At 42.0% G+C, this 25,324-nt stretch overlaps 1 protein-coding gene across 2 annotated transcripts in view; it reads right to left on the bottom strand.

Annotated features, from left to right (window-relative positions):
- ITGB8 (integrin subunit beta 8) overlaps window positions 1-11,440 on the bottom strand; it is a 48,894-nt gene extending 37,454 nt beyond the window's left edge. Inside the window, exon 1 of one of the 2 annotated variants that reach the window (XM_063324984.1) lies at window positions 11,364-11,440. Coding sequence is in view for 1 of the 2 variants with exons in the window: in XM_063324983.1 (XP_063181053.1) it covers window positions 9,971-10,100 (130 nt within the window). In the remaining variant the exon portion in view is untranslated. Of the gene's footprint in view, window positions 1-9,970; window positions 10,258-11,363 lie in introns of those variants that run through there. The other variant, XM_063324983.1, reaches the window with a different exon arrangement.
- Window positions 11,441-25,324: the final 13,884 nt, after the last annotated feature.

The raw sequence follows: 25,324 nt of genomic DNA, 5'->3' as shown, positions 1-25,324 counted from the left end.
AATTAGGGTTTTTTCCCCCCTTTTTTTCCAAACAAGCAATAATTCTCTCTACCCTTTGTGCACAAGGCCATGCTTTAAAAACACTCCGTCACCACCAGTTTTCCTAAGAGGGTTACAAGGTCTGCCTCAAAATCAGCTTTAAGAGGTACTCACCCTTGCCCGGAAATGGAGATTTCAACTCGAATACCGTACCTCTATTATGCTTTATAATAAATTCCTAAGATTACTTGAGAAAAAATACCAGACAACTTTTCTTCCCTCTCCCTTTTTTCTATTACATGGATTTGTTAATTGATTTCACTTCTCTATTAATGGTTGCCCACTTTAGTTTCACTATTCAGACAGGAGCTAAGCTGCACAGGGATTTGCAAATATCGTTTACCAGCAAGAGAAGCAGCAGTAGACTAAAACTCAGCATGTCAGAGACACGTGTGTTTTCTTAAAAAAAGAAGACATATAAAAGAAAGGTGTAAAACATGACTGGCGCTGTTAAATCCTGAGCCCTGGAAAAATACTTCTGTAAACCTGGCAAGTGTGTAAAAGGAAAAATACTTCTGTAAACACGGCAAGTGGCTAAAAGCACCCTTCCATTAGAAAAACCAAGCAAACAAACAAGAAAAACCTCAAACCAAAAAATACCCCTGACCTTTTTGTACTAGTTATTTAAAAAATAAATAAATAAAAAACCAAGTGTTCCTAAAAAGAAAAATGGAATATACTGGAAGACAGAAACTATCATGTGGTTTCAGAGGAGATAAGAGATATAAACGAGACATAAATAAGAAGTATATGTGCACATCTGGATAAAAGCAGTGAAAAGCACCACTAGTGAACGAGTCCTGATGGAAGATATGGGCTCCCATTCCTAATTCTGCCAATACCTCCCTGATATTTTTGGGGTTCCCCAATTAATCTGCATTACCGTGTGACCACAGTACCCTATGAACGAGGGGCATTACTGAGACCTACACAAATAATTCAAAAAGCCATCAAAATGCAAAGTAATGCAGCAGTCTGCCTCATTGTGTGAGACTTCGTGCCTTTGCAAACTATGCGGCAAAAATAACCAAGATCCTCCTTCTTTGCACATGGTGCAAGCTATGAGTGACAACACTCAAGAGAACTGATGCTGGGTATCAGCTGAACAAGGCAAAGGCAAAAGGCAAGGAGGAAAAGGGGGAGACCTCCACCAAGACAGCACTAGGAAAACCCTGGCAGAAAAGGACAGTCGTAGCTGATGCTGGAGGACAGCAAATGCCTGGTGTGTAATGGCACATGGAGATGGAGTTCCCAAGCAGTGTATGGACACTTTGGACACTTCCATAATTAGGGAATGATACAGATCCCAGGCCTCAAGGAGATACTCTTGACACCCTTCTGGGCCTACACGTGTCTTCCTTAGCCTCATCTCTCTGAAAAGTTCCATCACTTATATGAATATTGCACATCATTCAGGAGGAAAGCTTAGAAAACAGAAGCCTCACACAGATGCATACAAACTCAAGATTTTCATGTATATATATAAATTTAGAGGATTTTTAAATTTCGTCAGAAATATGCATGTAGCAGCATTTTGGAAAAGGTGCTACCTAAAATAGCTACTGGTATAGCAGTTAGGACTCACAAACACAACATTCAAACCACAGCCTCAAACATGACCTTGACTGTGGGAGACAGAGCTATTGACTACTCCAGACTGACTTTGTTCCCAAGCTGCAATACAGAATGAAAACAAGCAATGTAACCTTGAAATTTTTCACAACACGCAATTTTTGTTCCTTGGCCAACTTTACTTGCAGCCTCTCCTTTCTATGAAACTTCCTGCTTTTACGGGAGATGGTTAAATTTTGTTGATATAATCTACGCCTGCAAACAATAAGTCAAAGACTATTTAGTTTCTGAAACCAACATATTCTGTCTCTCAAAAATAAAAACATACAGGACAATTTACTCTGATTATATCGTTAGAAGAGACTCATTTCCCACAGCCATTAGCTTTTATGGTACAGGTTTGATGGTCCTGTTTGCACAGCTTTGCACCAAGAAAAATGCAAAGCATATGGAACTGGAGAGCTTAAATCATTTTTTATTAAATCCCTTGATTTAAAGGGAACTTCAGGATGGTCGGAGCTGTGTTAATTCCCTTGTTTCCAAGGAGGGAACATGGGCATGGGAATCATTAGATTCTAGTCATTTCCAGCTGCTAGAATCTCCCTCGGAGTTGGCCAGCTTGTATACAGTCATGCTGCTTGAGCAAAGCCTGGAACGCCTACTGCCATATTTCATTGCTAATTTATTTTCTAGTGTATTAGTAAGCAAGTAACACATCAACCACCTAGAATGGTTGTTGAATATTATAAAGTCTTTACCTAAATATGAGGTCATGATGAATATAAAGCAGACACAAATGACTATTTTTGGCCTCCTTAAGAAGTTCAGCTTTGAAGAAAAGACAAGTCCAAGCTGTATCTCCCACCATCTCATATAGCTCCACCTCCTCAAACCTGGCCCTCAACCTCCCAGTTGCCTCCCTAATCTACCTTTCTATCACATATCTAGTCTTCTCCAAGTTCTTGCTTCTTGCCGCTGTGCTTTCCTTCACAAACCCAGAAGCAGCGCAGAGGATGGACAACAGCTCAGAGCTATTTCTTCCATATAGAGTGTCAGTGTCATCATAGACCGCCTGATCCACAGGTTCTTAGTCCATAGCAATGCAAACAGCTCAATTCACTTACTTTTCTCTGCATACATTGGGAGTTGAAACAAACCTACTCTGTATTTCAGATCATAATCATCAAAGCTCAAAACCTAATGGAACCAGTCCTCCAATTCTAAACACAAAATGATAACCGAACTGTGCTTTTACAGAAGTTTTTCCTGAAACAAACCAAAAACCAAAAACTGTGTGCATGTGTATATTAAGAAGACATGTCACGATTAAACAAAACGTTGAACACATAATACATAGTTTACATTCACAATAAGAAACCTCAAGAATATTAAGAAAAAGCTAAGACTGGTATCAGAGAGGATAGCAACCACTCTTCAACGACTTTTAATATTTAATGCACAAGTTTGGGAGGAGCAGTTATTCAGCAGGGCTATTTTAAAAATGTTATTGCCTTCTGGAATACAAAGTGTTTGGCATTTATTTCAGTAATTTGCTTTTCAATAGGGTTTTCAATCTTTAAACATAGTTATTGGCCCTGAGGCAAATGGAATGTGGTAAAAACTTTTGGGATTTTCTTCTAAATTATTTTTCTTACTTTTATACTCTTTGAATGCAGCAACAGATGTCATATTTGAATTAACTGTGTGATAACAGCACAAAAGACTCTTATGATCCCATTTGAAGATTAACAGCTGAATTATGAGTCCTTCAAAGGTGAGTTAAACTACAGTGTTTTTCTGAATATATAGATAAAAAATGGAAGAACACAAGGGTCTTCTAAGAGAATACTGAGAAATTAGTTTCTCAAATATGAGATACATGCATTGCTCACAAACATTCAAAAAAACCACCCCCCAAACTCAACATACCTGTCTAGGAACAGACATTGGCCAAACTCCATTTTAGGTTTATATAAGCCTGTTAGTTTTTTCTAATTTGGGGGCGAAGATTGCACAAAACATGACCGCAGGCTCTAAAATATGCAGACTCGCATACTCACTATAACTACTGGTGCACATACACTGTTTGAATTCAAGCTTCTGCTTGTGCTTCTGCAAATAAGTATTCCCACATGCGTACGGTCTGCAGGTGCAGCTTCAAGGCTCTGGAAAGGACAGCCTTCAAACATGCAAAGTCTAGATTTCAAACACGTAGTGGTTGGTTTAATGCTCTGAAGTAATGCCACAGCATTTTTGACAGCAAAATGCAACCCAATGGTTTTGCTTAGATTGGAAGATCATGCTTGCTGATGTCATTAGTTTTATTTAGGTAATTTCGCATCATTTGTGCCAGAGTGTAGATTGTCTCAACTCTTCTTATTTCCTGGGAGTCCTGTTTGCACAAGGGATCTCGGTTCAGCTTTCCAGCAAGAAGCTCCCATCTGAGAGAAGCAAGCTGTCCTCAGCACAATACTAACCCCTGTCATCCTGAAGAGGTGAAATGGAAATAAATTGTACTCTTAAGTACAGTAGAACAAGTGGAATTCACTTAGCCTAATTCCCTTGAACACCGAGAAGGAACAGAATTTATTTTGGAAAGGGCAGTTACTGGTTTAATCACACTTGGACTACTTTTGTGATGCCACCATACATCATGCAGCTGTATTCATAACACAGATACAACAACAGCAAAATACCAAAAATACCTAAGGTTTCGAGATTTGAACCCAATGAAATACTGTTGCTAACAACTTAGTTCCCAAGTCAGTGGGCAGAGAAGGGGCATGAAAAAAAATAAAAATCAAGCATCAAGGAACATCATTCCACCTGCCTGAAACTACAGAATTTTCCTCCTCCAATAACTGTAGTTAAAATCTCTGTCTTAGTATCTTCTGATAATTATAAATACTTCAGACTCAATACTGTCACCATGGGTAATAGCAGGAAGAAGTCACCGCAGGCATATGACAATGAAGTCATGGGAAGCATAAAAACATACGAAGAAAAAAGTCAATTATGAGCTTTGCAAACTTTTCAATTCAAACAAATATAGCCTCAGCTAAAAGTTGCTTTTTTGGCAGCTTTCTAATGCTGTAAATTCCAATCATCCTGAAACACTTACATTTCGCTCAAGGGGTTATTCTTGTTCTGCCACCAGAACAAGGGGGAATCCTGAATGGCTGGCAAGAAGCTTACTTTTCTTCTTGAAGAAAGGTTCCATTACAGTGGACAGTGAACTAATTCATTAGAGCCCTACTTCCTTCCCAAAAGCTAAACTAAATAGCCCAAGTCCATTTATGTAAACTGCCAAAAGAAAAAAAAATTATCTTTTAATAAAGTTCAAGTGCTTAGGAAAGAATAACAGACCATATCCTATTTTGTCCATCATAAATTATGCCTATTTAAGCAGATCAGAAAGAAGTATTACATCTTTCCACTGGTTAGGCAGAAGTCAGCAATTAGTAATGGATATGCACAAGAGCTTTGAAGACAGATTTTGCTGGAAAGGAGGACACAAGAAGCAAGAGAAACACCTAGGCCATAAGAATTCATAAGTTCACATATATGATTCTCGAAAATATTAACATACGATCTTAGTGTGATTAATATATTAAAGCTCAGGAAACAAAGCCATTCTGCTTGTCCTTCTTACCCTGACAGAACTCATTAAATCCCAATCACTGCCTAAGATACACCTGTCCCAAAACCAAAGAAGTATGAGTATGCTATATGCAGTTTTTAAAATGTATATTGGCAATAAAAAAAATAATTCCTGTATGTAGTGTACATATTGTTTGTACAATAATGCTAATGTTTCTTACGTCAGGCCTATTCTAAAGAAGGGAGATCCCTAGCTTCTAAGGACTTACTCCCAAAAATAATAATGAATTTGACTTTCTGAAACAGTCCTGATAAATACCAGCAGCACATGTCAACTTACACAATTTGTAAATATAAAATCTTTTGTTTCTCTTCTCATACCTCCTACTGTAGATTAGTAACTGATACAAATTGTCCCAAATTCAAGACACGATTAAAGTGGACATGTCATCATGAGTTCTTTCTAGGGACTTGAAAAATATTACCAGCATTCATGCACTTTGTGAAGTATAAAGGAGATTATAATTTGCCATTTTAATGTCCTCTTGTTGAACATACAACCAGATGAGGGCTTATTTGATGAAGATTTCCTTAAGCTTCCATAAAGCTCACACTCTGACATAGTTCTGTCAGTCTGGGGAGGTAAATTAAACTTAGATTGTACTTTAATGGAAAATCAAATATATTCATTCCGGCCTCTTGACTAATGGGGTATGATTCCTGCTTACTTAGTTGTTGCAGTTCCAGCCCTCAGAAGTTTAAGGACCAGAAAAGAAGCTACTGCCTCTTCAAGCTGCTATACAGAGTATTCCTGCTTTATGCAATCTTTAGGCTGCCTTCACAACTTCCTTCAGCAACTGCACATCCTAAATGACATAGAGACAACCTTCCCAGAGCACCAAGAATATGCTTATTTGCTTATTGCTCTTCTAGTTGGTGAACTGCCCATCTTCTCTCTTTTCCCAGTCTCGCCACATCTTAAACACCTGTAGCATGGAAATATTGTAAATACTATACAGGCAACCACCAGTATCATTCAACTTGCAAGAACCATAAAATAAAAAAAACAACCCTACCATATAAAACCCCTGAAGAGACATGAAATTGCAACAGATGATGATAAGCGTAAAATCTGCAAAGGAAATTTATGCATACCATTGGCATAATATGCTCCTTGGGCAATCTGCAGATAAGCAAACCTCCCCTTTGCTATTCCTCAGAACTGCAACCTACAACCATGCGCTCTCTCAAACACCCAGGTTGGCTTTCCCGACGATGGTCCAATACCTCTAGGGAACAGACCACCCACGCAGACTCAGGAAATTAAAAATGGATTTTTCTCTTCTTGGGTTGTTTTAAGCCTTAGGAAAAGCAGAACTGTCTCATTGTTGAGTATCCCATACAATACAGCTTCTTCCACTGAGCCCCAAAAGGAAATGGGCAAGCACAGAAGAGAAATCAACAGACAAACACCAGTTAAAGCTACCATGATGTTCCATTTATTTGACTTTTTTTTTGTGTCCAGGGACAGACCTGCACCACCTCTCTTCAAAAATGTTCTTCCATGGGTGGTTTGAATGACTTTGTCTATTCCTTTAAGAAGTGACACAGTAATGATTTATGAAACTTTCTAACTAGAGGGAACACACATAGGAATCTGATGTAACGAGACTGGAAAAGCACCAAAGACTCAGATGAGGGAACATCAACGAATTATGTTTAGCATCAGAAGTCATGCTTATTGGGATAAATCCATTAACAATTGTCCCTGCTATGATCACATATCCTCTACTTGCCTAAAACCCCTAACCAGTCTTTCCAAATGATACTCTAAAAAAGACTGACAATACCAAATTTTAAAAGGTCAAGAGATTTGGCAACCACGACTATGTAACAGAACTGTTGTGTGACAGTTCTCCAGCTCCTAAATTAGGGATAAAGATTTTCATGCCATTCTGTCCCTGTGTGCACATTACAAGCAAAGCCTGCTTACATGAGCTTCATACAGGAATGACTACCTAGATAGTTTTGAAAGCACCGAACACCTTAGTTTTCAAACTTTAATATATGTAAAAACTGGTTTTGAGACACTGCTGAGTTTTGTACCAATGGCTTCTGTTATCCTTGACCAATCAGTCATTCCTCAGTATTTAAGCCCTACATATTCCATGTGCTTATACAGCAGATAAAAACTAAAAGAGTTTCAACAGCTCAGTTTCTGAACAAGGCAAGCGTGTCTCACTGAAGTGAGCACTTACACAACTGATTAACACAATGCATACACGTGCTCTTGCTGTAGAACCCAGCATTTACTCAGTTCGCTGGTTTACATCTTTAGGAGTTTGTCGGGTTTTAGCGTTCAAACATAAATTTGGGATCTGCATAAATCACTATGGAACTAGCTCCATTCTTATGTCAGGTATTTGTTTTAGTTGGCTTAGTGAACTGCAAATTTCCTTTGGTGAAACTTGCTGAACAAGGCACCCTTTGTAGAAGGCGGCAACACTAACCTTTTTATCTGAGCTTACAGAACCTTCAATTTGGGACTTGCAACTTTACAGTATTGTGAGATTTCCTTTTGCGCTCCTCGTAACTCCAAATCCAGGGTCAAATTCTACCTTCACTTATCCCCAAGCAATAACTCACATCTCAAACTGCAGTTTGCAGAACAAATACCTCAGGTAGCATCAAACGGTCCATTTTTCAATCAGAAGAGCCACAAGTGCTCCAATAAGAATGAATAAACTGGAGTCCCATGTACATTTCATATTAATTCCAGTCTCTTTTAGAACTGGAGATTCAGTGCAAGAGATACACAGGTTCTGACAACTCTGCATATAAATAAACTGAACTCGCTGATGGCACGGGAACAGCATGATGCTATTCTCCATGCCCAGCACTGTCATGGCAGAAGCAAAAAGGAGTGGCTGCTTCAACAAAGCTGCACTGCCAAATAGCTGTGCATGGAGCTACTGCCCAGAGTCCCTCTCAGAGCAGTCCACAGAAGTTCAAAGAATCCAGGTGGTGCTGCACTGGCTGATAGAGCTATCACAACCAAAGGAAAAAGCACACACTAATAATAATAATAATAATGAAAAAATTCATGCATTCATTCACGGAAAAACAACACAAAACACTCTTCTTGCTTCAACTGTGGCTCTAGCCTGTAAAGTGATTATGTATGAAGGAAAGAATTCAGTGTGACTTTCAGCTTTCATGAATTAGCAGAGGTTTCAAATGAAGAGGAAAAAACAAGGTCTATCTGAGTTAACACGCTGCCCAATCTGGGAGCTGTTGTTACAATAAACACATAACCCATGACATATCATCCATGTATATTTTCACTATTGAGCACAATGAAGAGAGCAAGCATCCTCTGGACCAAAAGTCTCATGCACAATCTTCCCCGATGGCATTCTGTTCTCACGCATTATTTGCACTGGTGTGCACCCAGGAGTTACACTCATGAGCAAGTACAGCACTGCACTCAGGCACAGAACTATCCTCTCCATAAAGTTTCAATTAGCCTTTCAACTCAATTACACTGCACAAAAAAGAATCTGGGATACTAAACACAAGATGTCATGTTTCATAAGAAATTTAATAATATTATATTTTATTTTTTCCTATTGACATTTAGTTTGGTTTTGAATTCAAAATATGAAGCCAAAAAAGCAAAATAAATTATCCTATGAAAGTTAACAAATTATTCCATTGTTTTTAATAGCACTGGGCAAATCCCAGTGAATTAGGCATGAATTTGTCACATATGCAATAAGGAACTTAAGACTAATACATTGTTCCCATTGTAAATCTTATTTTTAGAGGTTACATGTTAACATTTTAAATTAACTCCAGGCTTAAACTTGGAATATCCATTTATTCCACAAAGGAAACAAAAAAAAAAAAAAGGGAAAGGTGATTGACAACTTGATCTGCTTTTCTGACCACTACTAGTTAAATAAGATCCTTCATGAAATACTTGACTAACCTGATAGCTCTGGCTGATCAACTGCAGTACGATCTAAGGTGCATTTGCACAGACTGCCCTCAGCCTGCATGCATCAGAACTGATGCCAGGGGGTTTTGGGAAGCCCTTCCACGATTTGAGGTGTTGCCCACAATTACCAGAGCCTTTGCCACCACCAGTACCACGGCTAGCAGGGAACTGTCAGGATACACGTTAGTCCAAGGTAGAGAGACAACTATTTTTCCATAAGTCTATCAATTTTTTAAACCCTGTCACCATATGCCATATAGACGATGTAAAAAACAGTGTTTTCATCCCTAAGAACTGTCCATCCGTAGCCTGTCACCCACCGGGGTGTCTGTGTGCCGCTTCTCGGAGGATTGCAGAGGGTGACCGGGCACTTCAGGACCCCGCCGCACCCTGGACCTCGACACTCCCCGCGGGCTCCCGGGGAGCTGCCAGGGCTCGGTAGAGGCTGGACGCCCCCGGGACGGGCAAACCACGGGCTGGCACTAGCGCTACTCGAGGAGCGTGAAGTTCGGGCGGGGGCCGGCCGCTCCAGACGGGCTCTCCCCGCAGGTACCCTCCGCCCGCCAGCTCCGCCCGGCCGGCCGGGGCGGTGTGTGCCCGCGGCACCGGGCGGCCCCAGCTGTCAGGGCCGTGCCCCGGTGGGCTGCCGCTGAACCTGGGCATGCCCTCTGCCCCGGCACGGCCCCCGCGCGAAAACCAACCCCAACCCCAACCCCAACCCCAACCAGGCGAGCAGCCCGAGGGGACCCGGTAACTTACGGCGCTGGCAGAGTCCCGGCACGGCCGCCAGCAGCCGGGCCGCCCCCAGGAGGGGTCCGGGGCCGCGCTGGCACTTGGGCACGGAGACGATCCCCGCGGTGAGGCACGCCAGCAGCGGCACCCACATCATGCGCCGCGGGCGGCACCGCTCCCGCTCCCGCTCCCTCGCCCTCTTCTCGGGGCCGCGTCTCGGCGCCGCGGCGCGTTCAGTCCCGGCCCCCGCGGGGGCGGCGGCGGCGGCGGGGCCGGGGGAGGGGCGGCGGCGGGCCCGGCACAGGTAGGGCGCTCGGCGGCGGCGGGGCGGGCGCGGGCCGCTGCATCTCAGGGGCAGCGCCCGCCGCGCCCCCGCGCCCCGCGAGGGGCGGCCCCCCGGCGGCAGCGGCGGGGCCCCGGCCGAGAGCGGAGAGCGGCTCCCTCCATCCGCCTCCAGCCCGGCGCACAAGGGGAGCCCCGCCGCCCGCCCTGCCCGGCCGCGGGGAAGCACTTGGCACCGCGCGGGGAGCGGCGGCGGCACCGCACCTCCCTCAGGGAAACAACCGCCCGGCAGCTGTCCCCGCCTCCCCCCACCCCGTCTGCCGCCCCCCGTCCGCCGCCGCCGCCGCGCCGCCAGGTGGGCACTGCCCGCCGCCGTCCCGACCCGCCGCCGCCGTGGCCGCCTCTCCGCGCCGCGGGGCCGGGAGGCCGCCCAGGCCGCCCGCAGAGCCGTCGGGCCCCGCCGCGGTCGGTGCGCGCGGGGCCGGCGGGTCCGCGCTCGGTTGCTAGGAGACGGCAGCGGGGCAGGTTCCGCGGGCGGGCGGGCGGGGGCGGGCCCGGCGGTGAAGTCACTGCGCCCGCCCGCGCCTTTGTTCGGCGGCTGCCGGCGCCCATTGTTCGCACCGCCGCTGCCCCCCCCGGCCGCGCCAGCGGCCGCCGCGGGGAGGCGGGCGAAGGCCGCGGGCACGGCGCTGCGCCGCCCGTCCTGCCCCGCCGCCCCTCGGCCGCCGCTGCGGGCGGCCCTGTCAGCAGCCCCGCGCCCTGCCGGCAGTTGTGGGTCCGTGTAAAGCCGGTCGCCGCTACCGGGCGCTCTTGCCACTCTCACGCCCGCCACCTCCTCACCCTCCCCGTCGCTGCCCCCGACCTCAGAAACACGCCCATGTACCCTCCCGGGGCGCCCCTCCGCCCCGCTGCCGGCAGCGCGACCGGCCTCCGGTGCGGGCCGGCAAACCGCCCTCCCACGGCGCACCCCCTCATCCCCCCCACCCGGCCGCCGCCGGTTACTTCACGTTACCTAAAAATACCTCCCCTCCTTTTATCACTCCTATCGCCCTCCCCGAGTAATTTCTGCGCGGAGTTTCCACCCCTTGGGGCCAAGTGGGAGTAACGCAAAGGTTAACCGTGCCCGGGCGGAAAGTACCTCGCCGTGCGGGCCAGGAAAGCCCCGCCGGGCCTAGGTGCGCTCTCCTGCCCGCCCAGCCCCGCTCCGCTCCGCGTCCCGCCTCTCCTGCTGTTAGTTTCAGCGCACTTGGGTCACAACAACCCCTTGCAGCCCGGCAGAAAAGGACCTGTGGGTGTTGGTGGACAGCCGTCTGAGTATGAGCCAGCAGTGTGCCCAGGTGGCCAAGAAGGCCAACAGCATCCTGGCCTATATCAGGAATAGTGTGGCCAGCAGGACTAGGGAAGCGGTTGTCCCCCTGTACTCAGCACCGGCGAGGCCGCACCTTGAATACTGGGTTCAGTTTTGGGCCCCTCACTGCAAGAAAGACATTGAGGTGCTGGAACGTGTCCGGAGAAGGGCAACAGAGCTGCTGAGGGGTCTGGAGAACAAGTCTTATGAGGAGCGGCTGAGGGAAAAAGGAGGCTGAGGGGAGACCTTATCGCTCTCTACAACTACCTGAAAGGAGGTTGTAGAGAGGTGGGGGTCCATCTCTTCTCCCAAGTAAAAGGTGATAGGACAAGAGGAAACGGCCTCAGGTTGTACCAGGGGAGGTTTAGTATGGGTATTAGGAAAAATTTCTTCACAGAAAGGGTTATCAAGCATTGGAACAGGCTACCACAGGGGAAGTGGTTGAGTGACCATCCCTGGAGGTATTTAAAAGACGGGTAGATGTGGTGCTTAGGGACATGGTTTTGTGGTGGTTTTGTCAGTGTTAGGTTTATGATTTGGCTCGATGATCTTAAAGGTCCCTTCCAACCTAGAGAATTCTATGATTCTATGAGGGCTCCACTCCCAGAGGAGGTGGTGGGTGGCATTTTCCTGGTAGGTGAAACACACCTGGGGCACCTGGTCCTGTCACACCGGGTTACAAGCCCCACCGCGGGGGTAGATGTGCCGGCCTCAGGCCTTGGGGCCTCTGGGCTGAGCACAGAGCCAGCCATAGCCATCACGGTGACATCACTTCATTTCTGTTACTACCTAACAGAAGTCAGTGGGCACAGGATCCTAAAATAGCATCTCGACGCGGCGCCCAAGCCTGCCTCTGCAGGCTACAACGTTAATAGATAAGGCAAACTCAAGCAGTGTAAATACTGTGCTGTTTCACAGTCTTTACGAATGAAAGGCTGCTGAAGCATTTTCAGGCCCTGTGCTCTGCCTCGCGGAGCTGAGATAAGGATGGGTTATCATCTGCACGTCAAAGGTCAGAAACTGAACACACACTGGGTTTGTTCAAGGTTGCTGAGGAAGAAACAGCAATGGAGCAGTCCTATACTCCCACTCTTGGGAGTTTTTAAACACTGTATTATCTTTTTGCTTCATCTTGGAAAAATCACCTGTTTCGGACATTTGAGTGTCATTCCTTAGGCAGCCACGGCCCAAATAGGGATACGGGATGTGAGAAAGTCCTGTGCAGTGATGGTAACATAAAAGGGTAGCATCTACATGACTTCAAATATTTTGGCGTTCTTGACCTAAAAGCTCTATGATTTCAGAAGTCACAATTTCAAACTATGTAAGTGGTGAGCTACATGTCCCATGAGAGCTCAGTTGGATGCTGTTCTTTGAAATGAGATGCACTTGTGACAGGTAAACTAAACTCAATTTACTCCTATTTGAGACTATAGTGTCTACCTCCTGGGTCATGATTTTGCAAATTCATGTTGATTCAAATGTATCTGGAAAAAAGAGTCCAGGATGAGACATAAAGAAATTAAAGGGAATATCTTTGAATAAAATCCCAGCAGAAGTAAAAGTCACTGAAACTGAGATCTCTCTGCTTTGGGATTTTCACCTGCATAGTCTAAGTAGTGCTGATGGGAGGAAGAATACAGCTAATACTCCATATGCATATATTCTGTATGAATCTCTTTATCAGATCAGAACTTAAATTATCATAAGCATCATAAAGAAAATAGCTCTGTCCTCAACAGCATGAATTATCTTCCGAATTTCTAAGCGTAGGCTGTTCACCATACAAATAGGAAACAGCGTCCTTACAGGCTGATGAGAATGATGTCCAAGGATTTGGCATTCTGGGCAGAAAGACAATATCTACAGTACAGAAAAAAAATGAATAATTTCACATAAAATCTGAGAATAAGGTAACCAAAATGACCATACTCTAGTCATTAATTTAAATACCGAGAGCATAATGAGAAGGATGCCAGTATTGGGTGAGAACTGCGCACCCTGAACAGTAATAGTCACCAGTAACAAAGAAGCCAAGAGCTGAAGGTGCCACTAGTTGTGGCTTCTATCAGTAGAGGCCACTAACTGTTCAAATTATTCTGCTGGTTTATGTAAAAAGCAGCTTCCCCCTATTTCTTTAGCTTCATTCCTCCCATGGTGGTATCCAAAGACTTAAAAATACTTACTTTGTAGTGATAGCATCTTTGAATAAATTGACAAAGAACACTATGCAGGAGATTTGAATACTAATTCTGGTTTTGCAAATGGAGAAACTGAATCATCTAAGGTCACATAAGAGACTTGTAATGAGGAGTTTAAGACGACTGGAACTGGATTTAAGTCCCAGTCCATTGGTGGTCCTTGGAGATATTTGAAACTCAGCTGAACAAGTCCCTGAGCAGTCTGATCTAATTGGACCTGTTTTGAGCAGAGGGCTGGTTGGGCCTTGGGGGGCTTTTTCCAACCTAAGTTATTCTATGAATTTTTATGGTGGAAAGTAATTCTCTGTTCTTATATTACATGTGTACTAAATTTCTTGAAGTGTTATAACTGTGGATCCCTTCCAGTATTTACATTTGCTTTATTGAAAATAAAATATAATTGCCTATCACAGTGTTGGTGAATAGCCTCTCTTTTCAGGAAACAGTTTTGAAAATGTTGCATCTGCAGTGAATGCTCACTAGAGCCGGTCAAAAACCCCAAAGCATTTCTTACAAAAAAACATGTTCCTTTTTTGGTCGAATATTTCCAACCATCTTTGATGTGCCATTTCATGGGGGAGAGTCCAAACCAAGATTGCAGAGGGAAGAGTGATGGTGGTTTACAACTGTTAATATCAAAACTTTTTTCAAATGAAAAATGCATTATCTGTTCATTAGTCTTTCACGTGATTTCTTACATTACCTTGCCATCTTAGACACAATTAAAATCCCCATAAAAAGCATTTTGGTATACTTAAATTGATTACACGTTCCTCCAACTTTCCTATTTTAATAATTTAAAATCTTGCTGGAGTACGGTAATTGTCTGGGATTTGGTAGTTTCACTTGATCCCACTGACATGCAAATTGTGTTTCTTTGCTATATAACTAAATAAAAGGATCACATGCTTGTCTGTCAGATACAATTGCATTTGCTATAGCTTGGTTTCTTTTTTTTACACAACATTTGAATCTAAACTGCATCTGTTTCATATAAAGAAGTCAGTGTATTTTGCAAATCTTTCATAACCCATCAATTTTAAATGATGGAACAATTCAAATTCAATAGCTGTTCCCAAGAAACAGATTGCCAAGGAGTCATAGGCCTCTCCCCCACCAGTGCGGACTATGAACAATCTACCTATGCTGTTTTTATATCCAGTAAAATTCTATATAAAATTCCAACTGTCCAATGCAATACACAACATTTTTAAGCAAATGTAATTTTGACAAAGTTGTGATGTATTTCCATATAAGATATTAAAACTATGTACACTCTTTCTCATTTCTAGGCTCAGTACTCACTGTGAAAAGTAGTAATGTCAGCTTTCAAAATAGAATATTTACTCCCCAAAATAGTATTTTCCATTATTTTTTTCGTTATTTTTTTCATTAATTTCATTAACCTTAGTTATCAGTCCACGCTACTGAACTTCCTGATGCTCATGGCATAAAGAGAAAACGATGCATTTTAAGGAAAAACAATAATCCAAAATGACCAATACTCTAAATAGAGCTTTTCATAAAGTTTTTCATTGATTTCCCATGGAAGTTTCATTTGGGCTTAGAAATCTTGGGTGGGTTTGCAACTTCAGTGGCTTCAGCAGGCCTGCATGAAACAATCTGGCAACGTCTGAAGCATTATCTTTTATCATTTACCTTCTTGACTCTTAACAGTTTGGTCAATGTTATGCAGAGACAGGTGGAATAACATCTTCTATTTTCCATACATTTCAGCCTAGTGACATTTGTGTATATTGTGTCTAACTGTTGTTCTTATTCACCATTTATTTGTATTGGTTTAAATGGAAGATGAAGATTTTTCTGGTCTACATGCCAGCAATATTCCCTCCCTTCTGCTTTTCTGTGCAGAACTTGCAAAACCCCAATGGTACAATTCTCTTCCTTTCTTATATAACCAATAAATTTCTAAAATTTGGATATTAAAAACAGAGCACGTGGTCCTCTAGAAATCCCCGATCTTGATCTTGTGTGCTTCAGTGCTTGCCAGAAGCCCACTGAAGAAGTGTGTGTTGTAAGACAAAAAACCTGAGATATTTCACACCATTGCAAGAAAAAAAATTGCCATTCAGATGGATTCTCAACTGAAATGATCAGCATGAGCTTGTGGTCTCATCTTACACCGTTTGAGACGGAGACAGCAGTGGCTTCTTGGGTGAGGAGGTATCAGCCTGTTTAGGGTTTACGAGGTCAAAACCAATGCTTTAAGCTCTATAGAGGCGCTCATTTCCTAGGACATCTGTAGTACAGACAGCTGATCTGTAAATTAGCATTGAGGGGGGGCTCGGTGAAGGTGCGCTTGTCTTCTGTTTAAGAAAGAGTAGGATGATCTTTCTAGAAACGAGCAAGCAGAAGAAATTGTCAATATAGTCCAACTCAGATGCTCAAAAGCATAAAAACATGTGTTGCAACAAGTGGTCAAAGCTTAGGATTGTTTATTGAAATGCTCGAATAATCTCTTTCTGGAAGTATTTACTTAAAAAAAACCCCACCAGTATATTCAGTTGAACAAATCTGTTCTGAAAGAAGAACACTTTAATTGTTGTCACATGCAAAGTTTTAAAGAACACTGTTACACTAAGATCTTTTGGTACTTCCACTATGCTTTTTTATGTGACGGAACTGGTATTTCAGATAGAAGTGTTTTCTTCCTTTTGACAAATAAACATGTGGTGTGCTGTGACAGCCTTTCTGATTTCAGACAGAAGAGCTCCCCTGTGGCCTGTCTTTGAAGTATAAAATTTACCTGGGGTTCTTCTAAATGCTGTCATTAATATTTTCCAGATATTACATCATAGATTTACAAGCACTGTGGCTTGATTTCTGGAAGGGATAGGATAGAAGGGCAGTGAGGCAGACAAGTTATTTTATTAACCTTATTTCAGTGGGACTTTAGCCTGAAGATCAGATCCTGTGTTACTAATCTATGGGCCCTTTTACTGTTTTCCTTCACTGACTAACAGAGAACAGAGAGTGTATTGTTTTGCTTAGCTTTATATTCACAAAGGACTGCAGCCCACCCCAAAACAGTCATTACAATTTTGATGCTAACTGTATGGTGTTCCAGCTCCATGGAGGATGGGTCAAGGCCAGGTTTCCTCTTGAGAGATGCAGGTGTAGATCCACTGACGCTAAGGCTGCTGAACTCCTCTGAAAATATACATTTCAAAGTATAGTTTGTGACATAAACAAATAGCATTTTCATTTCTACAGAGGAGCAACAGCCACTGTGAAGTTCAGCAACTGTCATGCACTTTTATCAGATGTTTTTTGTATTATTGCGAGCTGAAACTATCCACATTACACTGGCACTCCACGTGTTTTTCTTTGCTTTACCTCCACCCATTTCCTTTTGTTCTTGTTGCCTCTCTCCTACCTTTCTCTCTGGTACTTGAGAAAGGTATGTAATCTCCTCTTACTGCCGAGAGCCTGCTTAGGTGCCAATCAAGTGACCATGTTACACCCCATGTTTTTTCATTTTCTCCTTCCTCAAAATTTATTTTTTCCTCTTTTTGCTTTCATTGAAGACTGTTACTCCCATTCTACCTCCCTTCTCACCTGCACTAAAATTAATTTTTTACTCCTTCTTCTCATGTTTTTTTTTTGCTTTGTTTGGTTTTTTGTGTCTCCCTCCCCACCCACTCCCGCCCAGGGGATGGATCCTCAGATACTTTTCAGGCCTCTTGCTTTCCCCATCTTCCCCCCTCTGCTTCTCTCACTTCCCTAATGGAGTCCCAAGGTCACGATTGCTGCCGCTGCCGCGATCTCAAGCAGCACTGCAATTTCTCCCTCATCCTCTTTCCATGATGATTTCTCCTCTTCTCTGTCCCCAGGATCTAAAGTATTGGGTTACCAAAGGAGGAGATAAAATATTCCATAATAATACAGCAGGCCTGACAGCATTTTGGAAAGTTTGCAGAGAAAATTCCCAGGTAAGCCCCTATCACCATTAGCTCACTCGTATTTCCCAGAGGTTTCCTATGTAATGTTTTACAAGGAACTGGTAGAAACAAAAAGGTAGGGTATAGTGGAGGAACACTAGGAAATATTTCTTGGGACTTCTGAAAGATTAAACTTCCTCCTGAGAAAATCTTGAGGAAATTAAGCGTTAGAGGTTGAAAGGGAAAGTTAAGTTGTGGTTTAGAAATGGCACTAGTACTGTTTAACAGAAATTAATGTTATTTTTTAGCACAGTGTAGCCTGTGTAGAACGGGCTCAGAAGTATCTTACAGTTACAACGCAGAAGTTTGTAACTGGGTGATTGATGAGTACAAATCACGTCTCCTGTCCATAGCTAAGCTGCTCACTCGGGTGCATTGAGGGGTGGATGATGAGTGGAAAAATCCCACAGGCAAACTCTGCGTGCGTGTGGCAGAGGGGGGAAGTGGGAGGGGTGGGGAACAGAGACAGGGAGGGTGTGTTTTTCCAGAATTATCAAAGGTTTTGAGCCTCTCTCATAGGATTTCAGCCGCTCTTGTCTTCAGTGTTGAAATGTGGTGTGCACGTTGTAGCCAGGATGGTCTCCGTAGGGTATTTATCTGAATATCCCCTCCCCTCTCTCACCAGATTGCTGCTCAAGACTCACTACTAACATGAGAACTAAAATAAATCAAGAAATGTTTAATGGTGACATTGAGAAAGAATGGAGGCAGATGGGGACATTTAGAAATAATAAAAAAAACCATCACTTACTACTGATTTTTCTAATTGTTTCAAATACGTGTCTGTATATATGTCTCCTCACCTTTCACATCCTGCTTATCCTTAGATTGTTATCATCTTGGCATAGGATCGTGTATGTTTGGGCAGCACCTCACACAAGTTCATCCCTACTTCTGAAAGATATCCCTACTTCTGAAATATTTTTATTCACATCAATAAATCTTCTCTTGTCTAATTCCAGGATCCAGTAGAGCTGTAGTTATTGGTTTTACTGTTTTTCCTTCATGCTATAATAAAGCATAAGATTCTTTTTAAAATAATGTATAATTAACTTGTGGAATTTATTGGCTCCAGATCAGAACTTTGTAGGATTTAAAAATAGATGAGATATATAAATTTTATGTGCCTTTACACTAGCCAGGATAAAAGTTTATAAGGAAGGTAAGCTTTCATGCTTCAGAAAAAGAACCAACCACTGGCTGGGGTTGCAGAGAAATTTCCCCTACAGCCGTATAGCGATGTGGTCCTTTAAAGATGATTTCTACCTTTGCTGCAGCATCTGGTATTGACTGTTACTGAAATCAGGATAAGGTGTGAGAGGGACTATGGGATTCATGTATTGCTAAGGAACAGACATCACTTTATTTGGGACAGATTTTTCTAGCCTGAGTTGAGGCCGTCTAGGAATAATTGAATTTAGAGAGTTGAATTTGAATATTTAGAGTGTCAGTATAAACTGAGGACCAAAATTAAAGTCACGCTGTTAGCGTGTACTTGATAAGAGTACACAGCTGCCTTAGGATTTGCCAGAACTTATAATTTTATCTCAAATGGAAAATATTTTACATAATTAAGTTACAGCCAAACTAGTAATTTGTTCCTTTAGAATTTAGTTAATGGGATACTTTACCAACAAATAATCCTCGTGTGACATGACACACTAGTGAACACTGGAAGTTGAGGGGAAATAGAGGTTGCAAAATAATTTAGTAAGCCTAACTCTATTTGAAGAAAATTTTTTCTGATCATCAGAAATTCAATTCTTTGCTGTCCAGAAATTCTTTGAGCCTATGATAGTATAGTTTTTTCCTCTTGAAATATCTCCTACTTAATTTGTTCTTATTTTGTTTGCTCTTTGTGCTACAGGATGTAAGACATATAGATTGAACATATCACAGGAGTGATAAAAAGAATGTGCATTAGAATTACTCTAACACTAAAAAGTTGAGTACAACTTCATTTCAAACTGCAGGTTGATTCTCTGATAGTTTTACATTTATACTACGTGTCCGCATCACTTCAGAGCCCTCTTTCTCCTTATTCAGAGCCTCACTCTCTATTCTACTGCCTACCAAAAAGTTCTGATGAGATCTATTTATATAAGGAGCGAATCATAACATACAGGGTTATGAATGTGTTATGAATTCTAGATACATTAGAAAAATGCTCCCCAGCATATGATTTCATTATGTAAAATTGATACTTCCTTGAAATTGAAATTCTCATAGTAGATTCAAAATGTCGATGCAAGAAGTCAGTATTGCCCACCTTCTACAGACATGGTGAATAAGAAACAATGATTTTAAGTTAATTGTTGGAAATTACAGATAGTTGTAGCTATATAGAGAGTTGAGGCAGAATTCTGCCTGTTGGTGCAAAAAGGAGTCGGTGGCCAGGGTTTTCTTTTCCAATTCAGCTCCTGCTATTTTGAAGTAGCTTGAATTTCTGAAGAGTGCCTAGAGAGAGCAACCTCTTCTCTGGAGAGAGCATAAGAGCTACCCAACCTGCCTGCTGCCCGCCTTGTGTCACCCAAATGCTGGCTGGGCATGCCACCCTCTTTTGCTCTTCAGCCACCCGTTGTTCAGTAGTTTATGCTTTCTTTGTTCTGGCTTCCTTGTTCTGGCTTTCTTCTTTTACCAAAACCAGGTAATATATACTATTTTTTTCCTAATTTTTAGATAGGCTTTCAAATCCAAAGTATGTGTGGAGAGAAGAAGTAATTTTTTCTGGAGTGCATTTGGACTAATGTTTTTTTTTTTTTTCTTCCAGAGCAAATTTTTTTCTCCTTTAATTTCTTTCAGCAATAGTGACTGTAGAGGCTGCCTGTAACAATAGTAGGCAAGTATTTTTCCATTCCAAACATAGGAATGTAATCTGATGGTATCCCTCTAAAGAAGTATATGAAACCTTTAGGTGGCAGCCAAGGGCTACAGTTTGAATCCCTAGATTTATTAGTTGTGTGGTTTATGGTCTCTTCTTCAGGTGGCAAAGAGGATATGAAGAAGCATGGATTAGAAATTAATCCAAAAGTAAAGCAGCAGAAATTTCACACAGGTGAAACAAGCGTTAAAAACCTGGACATGTCTGGATATAGAGGAATGCACCCATCGTCTGTTGCCCTTCCACCACCCTCTGTTTCCTTCAAAGTACTCCTAAAAGCACACCCTCAAGCTTAACATCTTTCTCCTATTGTTATAAAAATGGCATTCAATATAGTGTTTTCATGGTGTATCCAGAACGTGAATTATAACGTGGGTATGGACCTGGGAGGAGGTTGGAAACACTTTGCGGTCCTCTGGCATGCACCTCCTCTGCCCCGTGGCCCATCGCAGCGGGGTGGCAGGGGCTGCTGGTCCCCTTGGCACCCTGGCACATGAGTGCTTTTGCAAGTCTCCTGGGCAATTTGGGGCTTGCCATGGCAAACCGTGTCTCCAAAGGTGGTCATTCAAATTAAATCTTCAGGAATTATATCTTCAGGCTTATTATCCCCATGGTACTCTAAAACAGAGCTTTGTGAAAATGGTTTGGTTTGTTGGTTTTTTTTTTTTTTTTCATAAAATGGACTTGTCAAAATCCTGAGGTTAGTTTGTTGAAATTCTGCTGAAATATATTCTTACAATATGTTATATAGTCATCTAGAGATGTCAAAATGTTTGTTAATGAAGATAAAGCTATTTGAAAGAAACTGTAGACTCTGGAGACTTTGTCTTAGGGGAGAAAATGCATCTTTGTTTTTACAAATGACTCCACAATGATATCTTTTGATACAGAGCTTACTTTTTTTTTTAACATACTGTCATCTTCATGGAGGAAAATATGGCCACATTTCTATTATTTATTTTGAGAGTTTAAACTGGAAAATGAGAGATTTACAAACAACCTCATCTATTTATTGTACTGTTCCCAAAGTTTTTATTTGTATAATTAACAATTACATGCAGCTACAAATCATCTTATTTACCCCTGCAGCCTAATGCAGCGTACATTGTCTCACCATCCCTCAGAAAGGCTGAAGTATTCAACATTGCGGTGCCAGAAACCTACATATTTGCAGAACAAACATCCAGATTCAGCAGTAAGACAAGTAATTGTGCACTGATTGCAAACCAGCTGTTAAAAATCAAGTCGTTTAACTTAAACGACTAGTGATTCAATGATTAACAAGATTGGTTTACATCAAGATTTGCATTAGAAAATGCAACTTTTAAACAGCTTGTAAATGTAGAAGGTCTGTCTGAGTATGTAGGTATTTATTAGGTAAGAAGATTTGGATTTTCTTTCCTTTTCCTTCTCTTTTTCTTTCACTTTCTCTATTTTGTGTGTACCCATGTGGATGACTGGGGACGTATGCAAGCTCCATTTCCAGTATTTCTGACTCTTCGGGTACAAGCAAGGGTCTCTCCAGAAGACTCACAGCTGTTTTAACACACACCTGGACTGAGGCTAATATATCTGCCTCCCTGCAGAACCCGTTAACTGGCTTGTGAACACAGCTTTTCCCACGGATGGAGCAGTGCTACGCTGTTCTTATTAGCACTGTTATCCCCTTACTGCCCTGTGTTGCTGCATGCTAGTTCACCTCCTGTTGCATAAAAAGGGCGGGCATCAAGCTTTACAGATTTTGTGCATTTTAATTGTTCACTCCCATTATCTGCCCAAAACTTCCTTTCATTCAAGTCCCTGCTTGATTGCATTCACCTCCAGGAAGCAAAGAATAAGGCATCTAATTCACATGGTTGAAATTCCGTAATAAACAGAATGGTCTGAGCTGATGTGGAATAGAGCCAAGATACTATAAAAGATGCCCTTGTTATTCAAGAGGCACCGATCGATGTTTACATGATAAAAAAGGGTGAAGACAAAAGTTTTCCACCCAAAAGGACCCAGTCCTCTTGCGTGTATATTCCTTATTACTGGCATTTTGTTTGTTTATATAACAAAACCTTGGTGGCTGACTTACTAGAAGCAGAGTTCCTAAACAGTCTGCTTACTTTTTAGTTCAATAATTCATTACTGCATAAACATTTTCTTCAATTAAAAAATGCCATCTACCTCCTGTTCAGCCATGTGATCTCTCTTGTGGTAAAATTTCTTTGGAGGCTCTGTCTCATAATAATGGTTTTCTAAGTGACAGTGACCAGCTGGGCATTCGTATTCTGTCTCGTGCTGAGCTACGCTAAGATGTTTCATGACACATTTCCCTGCCCGAGGAATAATCGGGATATGGGGGTGGTTTAAAATATTTGTTTGGATGAGATGAGAAATGATCTCACAAGTTGCTGGAAGGAAAGGGCTTAGTGCAATGGGAGGTAAGAGAGGACGTGTCCAGTATGGTGAAGAAGCAATTACACATGAGCTCATATAAATAATAATAGCAGGTGTGGGTAATTGCACTTTAGTAAAACTGTATTTGAAAGCAGTTAAGTTGTAGTTTCTTAGCAACTGCTGCGGACAGCCATGTTTTAAGTGGCCAAGGCTTTCAAATTAGGCAACTCCCATAGCCTGCTATACAACAGCATTAAATGGAGAGCAACACTAAAGCAGAAGTGTTTCTACTCTCTAAACAGAATCACAACAGAGGGCCAGAGCTACAGAAGAAGTGATTAAATAGAAAAAGCAGAAATTACGTCTTCATTTCTAGGTAAGCCTTTTCAGGAAGAACTGCTAAGAACTGTGATGGAGAAAGACACTACTATCCATAGCTTACTCAATGCAAAGGGTCGACTTTACGGAATGTTGGCAGGGGCAAAATTTGTATTTTGGTAACTTTTTTATTTTGTTAATACATTTTGTTATGTCTCTTTATATATCTGTCATGTAAAATCTATGGGTGTGTATCTAAAGGTGCATGTAAAGGATTTTATTTTATGTGAATGAGTGTATCTATGCGAAATGTAAACGTTCATCACTTAAGACCACGCTGCCAAAAGATGATTTTGGATAATGGATAAGAAGATTTCATGGAAGAATACTGTGCTAAAGCCGACCAAGAAGAGATGAAGGAGCATTAAAGAGAGGGAGTCTGAAGGGTTCATCTTTTTGGCTAGTTGATGCAAATTTACATTTGGCTGATTCATCCCGTAGTGTCTGAGTTGTTTTCAATTCTTTATGAATGTTCCAAAGAAAACACTATTTCTGATTGTTAGTATTATCCCGAGCTAGCTAGGTCTTATCCTAGCAGTCAGTAATATGCTCTTAATTCGTTATCCGTAAAGCCAGCAAAAAGTTCTTAACTGTATTTTTTTTCCTCTTTTGAAAGCAGAATATTTTCTGGCAATACATAGGCTTGGATACATTGTCCCGGGGAAAAGTTCTCCAACCCAAGATGGAAAAGCTAATGTATTAGTTAAGGCACTCCCTGGATTAACAAGCTTCAAATTCTGGGCAACTGCCCTAACTTGTGGTTTACTATTTTGGTGAGTGGGAATGTCAGTCTGTCTCTTACATGAATGGTATGGTATTTTGTGCCCTTATTCCAGCTCTGTAGAACTCGTGTTACTTTTTTAAAGTAAAATTTATGTATGCAAAAGAACAGTGGAACTGCCTTCTACAGGTTTTAAAACACCTTAGGTGTTTCCTTATTTTCTTCCACATGCAAAGCATGTTTCTCTGGCCTAGCTTTCTTTAACATAGACATATAGGAAAGATGTTTGTGAAAAGAACCTGCTCTAGCATGACGTGCCACTGTGTCCTTCATGAGGACAGTATAGTGTTTATTTAGAAGGAGATGAGGTTACGCAAAATATACACAGTTCCAAAGACTGATAAATAGTTATATGGTTCATTTTGTTCACTTCACTAGCTGTTTAACTTCCATCCTATGTATCCTCATACAACCACTAGTATGACATAGATTCCAGTATAGACACGGTTAAAAGTCATTTAGTTGTCGTGTGATCCAAAACACATACAGCATTCCCAGGGACTTCCTATGGTGTCTTCACACATTTAGAGACAGTCCTTGGATTTGAAGAGAAGAACTTACTTATCCATGACTGTTTGCTATTAGATGATGAGTCTCCAAATATTCCTTTGTCAGGAAAAGGCTTTTAGCCTTTTAATAACATCTAATTGAAGTATCTTTCCACCAGCTTTTAAAAAACTGCATGTGAGACTTGCTGATCACTGTAATTTATTGACATGAGTCTGATTTTGTTTTTTCTTCTTGCATTTCAGTGTTTTATTCCTGACTTGCTTGTTAATTCTCCTATTTCTTCATGTCACATAAAAAACATCTTTCGGTGCTTCACTGTCTTGTTTTTTTAATTTATATTCCAAAGAGCTGATGAATGCCCATGATTTTCACTGTGGGATGGTACACAGATGTTACACTGCAGGATATATTTATCAGCCTGAATTTTAGAACAGAAAACACTAAAACTGCATGAACCTGAGTAATAATTTAATTGTCTTCAGTACCTTTAATTCTGATGAACATGCTCCTCTTCCTTTCTGCAGGTGTTCACAGATTTTTCAAGCAGAAGTACTGAATTTCAAATATAAGTGGACTCTGCAAGTGAATATAGTCTACTATACACTGAGCCAAAATTTTCAAAAATGGCCTGGCTCAGTACCTCGGACCTGAGC

Source organism: Chroicocephalus ridibundus, chromosome 2, assembly GCF_963924245.1.
Source record: "Chroicocephalus ridibundus chromosome 2, bChrRid1.1, whole genome shotgun sequence".
NCBI lineage: Eukaryota > Metazoa > Chordata > Aves > Charadriiformes > Laridae > Chroicocephalus > Chroicocephalus ridibundus.
This window is presented reverse-complemented; position numbering and strand designations above follow the sequence as displayed.